The 12,273-nt window shown below is 49.9% G+C and overlaps 1 protein-coding gene across 1 annotated transcript in view; it reads left to right on the top strand.

The window, feature by feature from the left end:
* The first annotated feature begins 9,072 nt into the window (after positions 1–9,072).
* The window catches only part of LOC137633881 (integumentary mucin C.1-like), a 37,161-nt gene continuing 33,960 nt past the window's right edge, over positions 9,073–12,273 (top strand). Inside the window, exons 1-2 of the mRNA XM_068366122.1 lie at positions 9,073–9,497; positions 11,434–11,648. Coding sequence (XP_068222223.1) covers positions 9,073–9,497; positions 11,434–11,648 — 640 coding nt within the window. The remainder of the gene's footprint in view (positions 9,498–11,433; positions 11,649–12,273) is intronic.

Here is a 12,273-nt window from a genome sequence, read left to right as displayed (position 1 = left end):
GCAAGAGGCAGGCCCTAACACAGGCCCCAAGGAGAGCAAGAGGCGGGCCGTAACACAGGCCCCAAGGAGAAAGAAGCATGCCGTAACACAGGCCCTAAGGAGAGCAAGAGGCGGGCCCTAACACAGGCCCCGAGGAGAGCAAGAGGCACACAGGCCCCGAGGAGAGCAAGAGGCGGGCCGTAACACAGGCCCCGAGGAGAGCAAGAGGCGACAGGCCCTGAGGTTAGCAAGAGGCGACAGGCCCTGAGGAGTGCAAGAGGCAGGCCCTAACACAGGCCCCAAGGAGAGCAAGAGGCACGCCCTAACACAGGCCCAAAGAGAGCAAGAGGCGGGCCGTAACACAGGCCCCAAGGAGAGCAAGAGGCAGGCCCTAACACAGGCCCCGAAGAGCAAGAGGCGGGCCGTAACACAGGCCCTAAGGAGAGCAAGAGGCGGGCCCTAACACAGGCCCCGAGGAGAGCAAGAGGCAGGCCGTAACACAGGCCCCGAGGAGAAAGAGGCAGGCCCTAACACAGGCCAGGAGGAGAGCAAGAGGCGGCCGTAACACAGGCCCAAGGAGAGCAAGAGGCGGCCCTAACACAGGCCCGGAGGAGAGCAAGAGGCGGGCCCTAACACAGGCCCCCGAGGAGAGGAGGAGGTTGGCCGTAACACAGGCCCGAGGAGAGCAAGAGGCGGACCCCTATCACAGGCCCCGAGGAGAGCAAGAGGCGGGCCCTAACTCAGGCCCCGAGGAGAGCAAGAGGCGGTCCCTAACACAGTCCAGGAGGAGAGCAGAGGCGGGCCGTAACACAGGCCCGAGGAGAGGAAGAGGCGGGCCATAACACAGGCCCGGAGGAGAGCAAGAGGCGGGCCGTAACACAGGCCCCGAGGAGAGGAAGAGGCGGGCCGTAACACAGGCCCGGAGGAGAGCAAGAGGCGGGCCGTAACACAGGCCCCGAGGAGAGGAAGAGGCTGGCCGTAACACAGGCCCGGAGGAGAGCAAGAGGCGGGCCGTAACACAGGCCCCGAGGACAGGAAGAGGCGGGCCATAACACAGGCCAGGAGGAGAGCAAGAGGCGGGCCGTAACACAGGCCCCGAGGAGAGCAAGAGGCGGGCCTTAACACAGGCCCCAAGGAGAGCAAGAGGCGGGCCGTAACACAGGCCCCGAGGAGAGCAAGAGGCGAGCCGCAACACAGGCCCCGAGGGAGAGCAAGAGGCGGGCCGTAACAAAGGCCCCCAGGAGAGCAAGAGGCGGGTTCGTAACACAGGCCCCGAGGAGAGCAAGAGGCTACAGGCTCCGAGGAGAGGAAGAGGCGGGCCGTAATACAGGCCCCAAGGAGAGGAAGAGGCAAGCCGTAACACAAGCCCCAAGGAGAGGAAGAGGCAGGCCATAACACAGGCCCCAATGAGAGCAAGAGGCGGGCCGTAACACAGGCCCCAAAGACAGCAAGAGGCAGGCCGTAACACACGCCCCAAGAAGAACAAGAGGCGAGCCGCAACACAGGCCCCGAGGGGAGCAAGAGGCGGGCCGTAACACAGGCCCCGAGGACAGGAAGAGGCGAGCCGTAACACAGGCCCCGAGGAGAGCAAGAGGAGAGCCGCAACACAGGCCCCAAGGGGAGCAAGAGGCGGGCCGTAACAAAGGCCCCCAGGAGAGCAAGAGGCGGGTTCGTAACACAGGCCCCGAGGAGAGCAAGAGGCTACAGGCTCCGAGGAGAGGAAGAGGCGGGCCGTAATACAGGCCCCGAGGAGAGCAAGAGGCTACAGGCTCCGAGGAGAGGAAGAGGCGGGCCGTAATACATGCCCCGAGGAGAGCAAGAGGCGGGCCCTAACTCAGGCCCCGAGGAGAGCAAGAGGCGACAGGCTCCGAGGAGAGGAAGATGTGGGCCGTAACACAGGCCCCGAGAAGAACATGAGGCGACAGGCCCCGAGGAGAGCAAGAGGCGCGACGTAACTCAGGCCCTGAGGAGAGCAAGAGGTGACACGCCCCGAGGAGAGGAAGAGGCGGGCCCTAACACAGGCCCCGAGGAGAGCAAGAGGCGACAGGCCCCTAGGAGAGCAAGAGGCCGGCCCTAACACAGGCATCGAGGAGAGCAAGAGGCGACAGGCTCGGAGGAGAGCAAGTGGCGGGCCCTAACACAGGCCCCGAGGAGAGCAAGAGGCGACAGGCCCCGAGGAGAGCAAGAGGCGGGCCCTAACACAGGCCCCGAGGAGAGCAAGAGGCGGGCCCTAACGCAGGCCTTGAGGAGAGCAAGAGGTGGGCCCTAACACAGGCCTCGAGGAGAGCAAGAGGCGGGCCCTTTCACAGGCCCCGAGGAGAGCAAGAGGCGGGCCCTAACTCAGTCCCTGAGGAGAGCAAGAGGCGGTCCCTAACACAGGCCCCGAGGAGAGCAAGAGGCGGGCCCTAACCCAGGCCCTGAGGAGAGCAAGAGGCTGGCCCTAACACAGGCCCCGAGGAGAGCAAGAGGCGACAGGCTCCGAGGAGAGTAAGAGGCGGGCCGTAACACAGGCCCCGAGGAGAGCAAGAGGCGAGAGGCCCTGAGGAGAGCAGGAGTCGGGCCCTAACACAGGCCCAGAGGATAGCAAGAGGCGACAGGCCCCGAGGAGAGTAAGAGGCGGGCCCTAACACAGGCCCCGAGGAGAGCAAGAGGCGACAGGCCCCGAGGAGAGCAACAGGCGGGCCCTAACACAGGCCCCGAGAAGAGCAAGAGGCGGGCCCTAACACAGGCCCCGATTAGAGCAAGAGGCGGGCCCTAACACAGGCCCCGAGGAGAGCAAGAGGCCGGCCCTAACACAGGCCCCGAGGAGAGCAAGAGGCGGGCCCTAACACAGGCCCCAAGGAGAGCAAGAGGCGACAGCCCCGTGGAGAGGAAGAGGCGGGCCGTAACACAGGCCCCAAGGAGAGCAAGAGGCGACAGGCCCCGAGGAGAGCAAGAGGCGGGCCCTAACACAGGCCCCGAGGAGAACAAGAGGCGGGCCCTATCATAGGCCCCGACTAGAGCAAGAGGCGACAGGCCCCGAGGAGAGCAAGAGGCGACAGGCCCCGAGTAGAGCAAGAGGCTGGCCCTAACACAGGCCCCGAGGAGAGCAAGAGACAGGCCCTAACACAGGCCCCGAGGAGAGCAAGAGTTGGGCCCTAACACAGGCCCCAAGGAGAGCAAGAGGCGACAGGCCCCGAGGAGAGCAAGAGGCGGGCCCTAACACAGGCCCCGAGGAGAGCAAGAGGGGGGCCGTAACACATGCCCCGAGGAGAGCAAGAGGCGACAGGCCCTGAGGTTAGCAAGAGGCAACAGGCCCTGAGGAGTGCAAGAGGCAGGCCCTAACACAGGCCCCGAGGAGAGCAAGAGGCGGGCCCTAACACAGGCCCCGAGGAGAGCAAGAGGCGGGCCCTAACACAGGCCTTGGGGAGAGCAAGAGGCGGGCCCTAACACAGGCCCCGAGGAGAGCAAGAGGCGGGCCCTAACGCAGGCCTTGAGGAGAGCAAGAGGTGGGCCCTAACACAGGCCTCGAGGAGAGCAAGAGGCGGGCCCTTTCACAGGCCCCGAGGAGAGCAAGAGGCGGGCCCTAACTCAGTCCCTGAGGAGAGCAAGAGGCGGTCCCTAACACAGGCCCCGAGGAGAGCAAGAGGCGGGCCCTAACCCAGGCCCTGAGGAGAGCAAGAGGCTGGCCCTAACACAGGCCCCGAGGAGAGCAAGAGGCGACAGGCTCCGAGGAGAGTAAGAGGCGGGCCGTAACACAGGCCCCGAGGAGAGCAAGAGGCGAGAGGCCCTGAGGAGAGCAGGAGTCGGGCCCTAACACAGGCCCAGAGGATAGCAAGAGGCGACAGGCCCCGAGGAGAGTAAGAGGCGGGCCCTAACACAGGCCCCGAGGAGAGCAAGAGGCGACAGGCCCCGAGGAGAGCAACAGGCGGGCCCTAACACAGGCCCCGAGAAGAGCAAGAGGCGGGCCCTAACACAGGCCCCGATTAGAGCAAGAGGCGGGCCCTAACACAGGCCCCGAGGAGAGCAAGAGGCCGGCCCTAACACAGGCCCCGAGGAGAGCAAGAGGCGGGCCCTAACACAGGCCCCAAGGAGAGCAAGAGGCGACAGCCCCGTGGAGAGGAAGAGGCGGGCCGTAACACAGGCCCCAAGGAGAGCAAGAGGCGACAGGCCCCGAGGAGAGCAAGAGGCGGGCCCTAACACAGGCCCCGAGGAGAACAAGAGGCGGGCCCTATCATAGGCCCCGACTAGAGCAAGAGGCGACAGGCCCCGAGGAGAGCAAGAGGCGACAGGCCCCGAGTAGAGCAAGAGGCTGGCCCTAACACAGGCCCCGAGGAGAGCAAGAGACAGGCCCTAACACAGGCCCCGAGGAGAGCAAGAGTTGGGCCCTAACACAGGCCCCAAGGAGAGCAAGAGGCGACAGGCCCCGAGGAGAGCAAGAGGCGGGCCCTAACACAGGCCCCGAGGAGAGCAAGAGGGGGGCCGTAACACATGCCCCGAGGAGAGCAAGAGGCGACAGGCCCTGAGGTTAGCAAGAGGCAACAGGCCCTGAGGAGTGCAAGAGGCAGGCCCTAACACAGGCCCCGAGGAGAGCAAGAGGCGGGCCCTAACACAGGCCCCGAGGAGAGCAAGAGGCGGGCCCTAACACAGGCCTTGGGGGAGAGCAAGAGGCGGGCCCTAACACAGGCCCCGAGGAGAGCAAGAGGCGACAGGCCCCGAGGAGAGCAAGAGGCGACAGGCCCCGAGGAGAGCAAGAGGCGACAGGCCCCGAAGAGAGAGAGAGGCAGGCCCTAACACAGGCCCCGAGTAGAGGAAGAGGCAGGCCCTAACACAGTCCCCAAGGAAAGGAAGAGGCAGTGCATAAACAGAAATGGATTAGTAAGAAGAAGGCAATGTTTGTTCAAGCAATATTTTAAGGGCAGCTATATGGCAACACAGGAGAAACTTCTGCCATTAACCTATGATCAGTAAAGCTGCGACTGCCAGAGCCACCCCTACTAGGCTGGTTTGCCGTGAGCAAGCAGACGAAAGTGCCCCATCATCACTCATCCGAGTGGTGATGAAAACTGGCCAAATCCCAAACTTGAATAAGGACATGTTTGAGGCCTTTGTCCGGCACTGGACTTGAGACGGCTGTATTTGCTGCTGTTGTTCTATATATATATATATATATTATATATATATATATATATATATATATATATATATATATATATATATATATATATATATATATATATATATATAAAGAGAGAGAGAGAGAGAGAGAGAGAGAGAGAGAGAGAGAGAGAGAGAGAGAGAGAGAGAGAGAGAGAGAGAGAGGTGCTGTCTTTGACCCATGAAAAACTATAAAGTAATATTATACATCAATGCAATGGAAATTCCTTCGTCTATAAGTCTGATGAAGGAGTGGGACTCAAATGGGACAATGGACCTTATAGTCCATCACTAGGGCTTGTGGAATAGGTGGTATATCCCTGTTTTCACCCGAGACTTTTAAAGATCTATTTCCTATGAGTCCTTTATCAGGTTTTGTCCTTCAAGATGTATAAAAGGTAAAGAAAGTTATTATGGGTTAAGAGATAAAGGAAGATGATGATTCTCTTGATAAAGGAAGAAGAAACACATTTGGGAAGAGAGGCAAGGGACAGAACTGGGTTTTAGCAAGTGATGGGTCATATGTGAAAGGAAAAAAACCTTCCTATGATTGTTATTATTATTAATAACTAATCTACAACCCTGGTTGGAGAAACAGGATGCTATAAACCAAAGGCCTCCATTGGGGGAAATAGCCCGGTGAGGAAAGGAAAAAAGACTGATTACTGTTCCTGGAAAGTCAACTTCAAAACGTAGGAACCATCAAAAGTTAAACAAGAAAAACAGACTGACTTTGGAGCTTATAAAATAAACACAATAAATCATTGGCAGGAAATAAGATACGAATAAGAACATTAGGTGACTTCCCTACAAGAGAGGAAAATATTAGAGGGAAATTTACAGAGGTTTCTAAGGGGGGGGGAGTAGCGTTGAAGACATCGTAGGGAACGGTTCCGGTAAAAATTATTTTTGGCGCCAAAATATGATGAGAAATCGCTTGTATAAAGGAACGCACCTCTTAGAGAGAGAGAGAGAGAGAGAGAGAGAGAGAGAGAGAGAGAGAGAGAGAGAGAGAGAGAGAGAGAGTGAACATGATCTTGGAAGAGCACGCTAGCTTTTCACAAGATCATAAAAACGTGCTTTGCTTGAGAATTGCTTCATTTACCTCTCTCTCTCTCTCTCTCTCTCTCTCTCTCTCTCTCTCTCTCTCTCTCTCTCTCTCTCTCTCTCTCCAGAAACAAAGTGCAATATAAGAAGATATGTTAAAAAATCTTTTAATGTCCCAGACCAAATCGCCCTAAAACCTTCAACCTCAGGCCATAAAGCGTCCCCGTTGCCATGGTAACGCCTCAAATGTAAACAAAATCAGCAAATGGTTGTAGTCTCCATTAAGTCTACAGATGTTTCACGCCATGTTTAATTTATGATGGCAATTTCATGAACTGTTTATGGAAACGGCAAAAGTTTGTGCTGGCATAAGGCCAAGCCTAACCCAATTACTTACATACGTGGAGACGTATGAAAAGTTATATATGAAAGTTATAAAAAGAGGAATAAATTGTATTTCCTGGGTACTAACTGGCAACAGTCAATCTAAATAGGAGTAACTGGCAACTCTGGAAGATGAATATTCACACGAGAGAGAAAAGCCAAGGTACAGTTGGACACTTTAGGTCCCTGTTACACCTCACTCCGAAGACGTACACCCTCTGACACCCTTACTTCACAGCAAGTAACCAAACAGTGTAGGAAGAAATTGCGGAGGTGAAGGCAAAACACAGGAACTCCCCACGCAGCAAGGGTGTGGGTGGGTTTACTTATTTAAAGCAATGTGTACCAGAAATTCCAGTATCCAACTGTCCCTGATAGTCAACAAACTGTTGTGGTTCCAAACCTAGGAGAGAAACATTAGCTACAAACCCCCTCATGGGATCGATTCTTGGAATTTCAATGGCTATACATAAACACGTGTATATAATTTACACTATGCACTAATTTTAATTATATCTCTAGTAAGGGACTCAACAACCCAAGATCTACATTCAGAATATGGAAATGAGGCAAAGAGAGTAGCATCATCTGCATATGTAACTAGTTTTCCACGATCCTACAAGAGAGTAGAAATCATATATGGCTGGGATGTAGTCGGCAATCGAAGGGCCTAGCAAACGCGAACCAATATCTTCATCCTTCAGGCACGTCCTAGATGAGGTATGAATAAAATGAAGAATTCTTGAAAGTTCATTGAGAGATGAAAATATGAAAAACATCACGAAAACTCGACTTCTAATTGAATTCCGTAATGAAGATGAAAAACCAGTACAGGAGAGGAAGGAAGGAAGGAGAGGATTGGGCCCTTGAACACACACACACACAATCACGAAACAGCTTTCTCCCTCGGGAGAGAGAGAGAGAGAGAGAGAGAGAGAGAGAGAGAGAGAGAGAGAGAGAGAGAGAGAGAGATGAGCATGCATCTAAAAAGGGGTTTTGAAACATCATAAAAACGTGAGATGTTCAAAGATTACTCTCTCTCTCTCTCTCTCTCTCTCTCTCTCTCTCTCTCTCTCTCTCTCTCTCTCTCTCTCTCTCTCTCTCTCTCAATTAGCCTTCAAGATCTCACCGAGTGTTCTGGGATGCAACTGCGAGGCTCAACCCGTTTCTTCACCCTGACAATGACCCACCACAGTCACCTATCCCTCAGGTACTTATCCTACTCAGCAGGTCAACAATCCCCCCCTGCAGCTTCCAATCTCACCCCTCCCGTGGGATCGATCCCGGGTGTGTCATGGGATTCCCCAAAGCAAGCGAGAGAGAGAGAGAGAGAGAGAGAGAGAGAGAGAGAGAGAGAGAGAGAGAGAGAGATGATTCCTGGTTCCATTCCCTCTTGTCATCCATTGACCCACTTGGTAGATTCTTTCTTTGTTTACATCGTAATCCCAACACCTTCATTCATTGCCGTAGTAGTAAGTCTCCTCCTCCTCCTACGTTCATTCATTCATAAAATTATCATGAATGGAACTTTACTATTACTACTGATTGGTCCATTCAGAAAATGTCTCTTTTAGATGAGGTTGGGAGTTCATTGTGTTTACAGTTACTGCTATTTACCCCTATTATTAATATCATTGTCCTTTATTATGACTTATGCATAATTATAGCTTGAATAAGTTATTTTTTTCTAAGCTCTGTCGAAGAGGGAGAAAGCTTGTGATATCAGCCATGAAATAGTAAGCTTTTGACTTTTAATTTCTTTTTTTACAAAAATTCATAAGTTTTCATTTACAATTTTTAGAATTAATTTTGGGTTATCCAAAAATTTTTGTCTTCGAATTTTCACCAGAATAACATTTATATTAAAGTGTAATCTCTCGACCATTGTTGTCCTGATGAAGAGTCACGGGGAAAGAAGTGACTTGAAACAGGTGTCGACGCCAAGTGATAAATGGAGAAACGTAAACAGTTTTCCTCTTAATATCAAAACTATCAGATTATCCGGAGAGATGTTGTCTTCGATTCTTGGACACCACTAAGGATAATATTAGCTATTCAATAATGCAAATACAAATGCAGCCATTTATAGTCTACTGCAGGATAAATATGTCTGACATGTCCTTATTCATGTCTGGGGTTTGTCCAATTTTCATCACTACGCTGGCCAGTGCGGATTAGTGATGGTGGGAGATTTTCTTCTGATTGCTCACAGCAAACTAACCTAGAATAATTGGCACTGACTAGTAGAGCTTTATTTATCATATGGTGATGACAACAATCTCTAATCCAGGGTTGCCAACAAGTGGTCTCAAAAATATTCTTGTTACTGATCCTTTTCTGTCTGAATTGACAGGAATCCCCAAAAGGACCTTCCAATCACATGTATATAGAATGCTATTGATTGTGCAGTAGATTACATAAAGGAGTATGTAAGAGAGAGAGAGAGAGAGAGAGAGAGAGAGAGAGAGAGAGAGAGAGAGAGAGAGAGAGAGAGAGAGAGAGAGAGAGAACCTTCCCCTCCTAATAATGAACCAATCTTCAATATCAGAGGAGGAAGCAACATGTGGTTTTGTATCTTTTGTCTTCCGCATTATGAAACAGATTCAGAGCAGCCAACATGACAGTTGTAGTGTTACCAACCATCTCACCAGTGCTGCCAACATAACGCTAGCAACATTGCCAACCTACTCACCAGTAAATGGTGTCAGCAGCTTCAAAGCTTTGCCAACGAAGGCAAAAGTAAGACAAAGGATCTTCTGTGTTATGTTGTCAAACAAACTGACGATATCAACAACAACAACAACAACAACAACAACAACAAAGCAGAGAAAGCAAAGCAAAGCAAAGACAGTGTTGCCATCTGATGATTCTCTGTGGAACTGCGAGGTGATCATTTGGGACATATGGACTGGCACTGAGTCCATTTACATCTATAAGAAATGCCTTTTGAGGTACAGTACAATGAAGAAAGTAGGGCACCTCTCGGAAAGCAAGTTTATATACACACACTCTTTCCTCATATAGAACAAACATAATTAAACAGAGCCATCTCTCCCAAAAGGCTTTGTTTAAAGTGTTATAAGTTTCTGGTAAACATTATTCCTGTAGTTAAGCATTTCCTCTTTTCACTGTTATCTTAATAGAGAACATGTTTTACTAAATATATATTCTATTATTCTCCATCTCTGGGTTGAGTCAGATTATCCTTAATAGTTATATTTGCAAAAAAGGCTCTAAAACGTCAGCATTTTTGCCCGCAAATTTGCACAAGAAGAAGAAGCTCCAATGTTTACATCCGAGACAAAAGGTGTCTAGATCGGTACCGTTCTCTGAGGGGAAGAAGGACAAAATGTAGAGACATCCTGAACAAAAGAATAGCTTCCGATACTGTCTGACTTAGTCGTGTTGAAGAATAGAGAATAGAAAGAATAGGAGAGAATAGAAAGAACAGGAGAGAATAGTAAGTATAGGAGAGAATATGCAGAGAAGTGTAGGAGGCTGGAATACTTCCAGAGTCTCAAAGGGGAAAGTTGATGTCGTATGAAACGGTTCTGGTAAACATCTTTTTGGCACCAAAAGAAAAGATGATGAATCGCTTGCATAGATGATTAGACCTGTCAAGGGGGTCCCAGGAGAGAGAGAGAGAGAGAGAGAGAGAGAGAGAGAGAGAGAGAGAGAGAGAGAGAGAGAGAGAGAGAGAGAGGGGGGGGGTATTTGGAAACTAAATCTTCCATTACATTAACTACACATAGAGCTAACCAACAGTTCGTCTAAGCCAACTAAAAATGCAAATTTTCTTTGATTCTTTGCAAACAGGAAGAAAATAAACAAATGCAAAAATACTGTTCCTTTTCTTTGAGTGATAATATCAGTTGGGAGACCAATTGAACTATCAAAAGCTTTGTTAAAATGATGAGAGATCTCGACTTTACGAAATAATTTCTTCTGAATCCGAATCTCTTTTGCAATGTCCTTCAATATTGCTCTGTTTTACACTTTTCAATTGCAACACTTCCAACACAGAGGAACTGATCAGAGGAATGAGATCTTTACTTGTGGTGTCTCCAATGCAAGTCACCAGTGAACCTCAGATGGGGATTCTGTGTCTTTGGACAAACATTGATTGACAATATTAAGAAAACATTTTTATATATATATTTCAAAAACTGAGAAATAACATAAGAGGTTATGCCCTACCTGCATTGAATAGCCTCTCTGCCCCAGGGCAGAGCCTTCTTTGTCATGATTCCTTAATTCGATCATAGAAAGTGTCACATGATTTCCTCTAAAGAATCTTTCTTTCTCAAATTCTCGAACGATCCTTTTCAGCAAGCCACTTACTCTCCATTTTCGTACCTCCCATAGGACAATGTCCAGGTCGCCTCTCCACCCATGCTAGGACCAGGAAGGGAAAGGCAATGGCTGTAGATAACTCAACAGTTAGAGACCTATAGACTCCCCCAAACCTCCCATTGCTATCTCAGATGGAAAGTGAAGGTATGTTCACTACTGGAAGCTATGGGGATTAGGTAGGTATTGAACTCCTGACCCACATATTGCAAGTCAGGGAGGTTGTTTCTAGTAAGTAGGTAACCACAGAGTTATGAAGAGATTCCTTTGGCCAAAATGAAGAGAAATAGGATTTTAAATACTGTTTTGTTTCTCTGATTGTGTAGACTCTGTCTCTCTTGAAGAGAGAGAGAGAGAGAGAGAGAGAGAGAGAGAGAGAGAGAGAGAGAGAGAGAGAGAGAGAGAGACTAAATCCAAGTTTTCGGAAGATGAATTCAACTGTACTGGTACTGGTGCTGATACCAGTACTAGTACTGGTAAGGGTACTGGTGTCAGTACAAGTACTAGTACTAGTAATAGTACTTGTACTGGTACTAGAAATAGTACTTGTACTGGTACCAGAAATAGTACTTGTCCTGGTACCAGGACTGGTGCGGATATCATTACAAGTACCAGTACCAGCACGAGTACTTTTACTACTACTAGTACTGGTACTGGTACCAGTACTAGTACCAATGCCACTAACAGCATTACTATTAGTACTAGTATTAGTACTAGTACTAGTATTAGTACTGGTATTGGTTCTGGTACTGGTAATGATACCAGTACCAGTTCTAGTACCAGTACCAGTTTCGTACTAGTACTAGTACTAGTACTAGTACTAGTACTAATACTAGTATTAGTACTGGCACTGGTAGTAGAACTGATAGCCTATTGATACCAGTAGCCTAGCAGTTCCAGTACCAATACCAGTACCATTACTAGTACTAGTATTAGTATTGGTATTATTATAAGTTTCCCCAGAAGTCCTTTGACCCAAAGTCTAACTGCAATATGAACTTCGGAGGGTAAAGAGTCCTTCCGAGGGAATCCTCTGAGGTGGGAAACATCTAAAAGAAGAATTTAACTCCGGAGCCCTTTGAAGACATCCACTGAAGGTCAGAAGTGGGTCTCGATTCTCTCTTTCCTAACAAGAGGAGGAGGAAGAGATTCAGGGAATTTGACCTTCTGTCCTTACTCTGGACTCCAAGAAGAAGAAGCAGCAGCAGCAGTTTAAGTGATCCTTTCGCTCAGTCTTTGGACAACAAGAGGTTCAAAAGCCTAATGATTCAATAGCTCCGTCTGGAGTCCAAGCAACTTGACCCAATAACTTTTGGTGTCAATTCAAAACGCTATGACTTTTAGGGGACAAGACAAATGGCCCAAACCACTAGGAAC

The sequence above is a fragment of the Palaemon carinicauda genome, chromosome 43 (genome assembly GCF_036898095.1).
Source record: "Palaemon carinicauda isolate YSFRI2023 chromosome 43, ASM3689809v2, whole genome shotgun sequence".
NCBI classification, from domain to species: Eukaryota; Metazoa; Arthropoda; class Malacostraca; order Decapoda; family Palaemonidae; genus Palaemon; species Palaemon carinicauda.
This window is presented reverse-complemented; position numbering and strand designations above follow the sequence as displayed.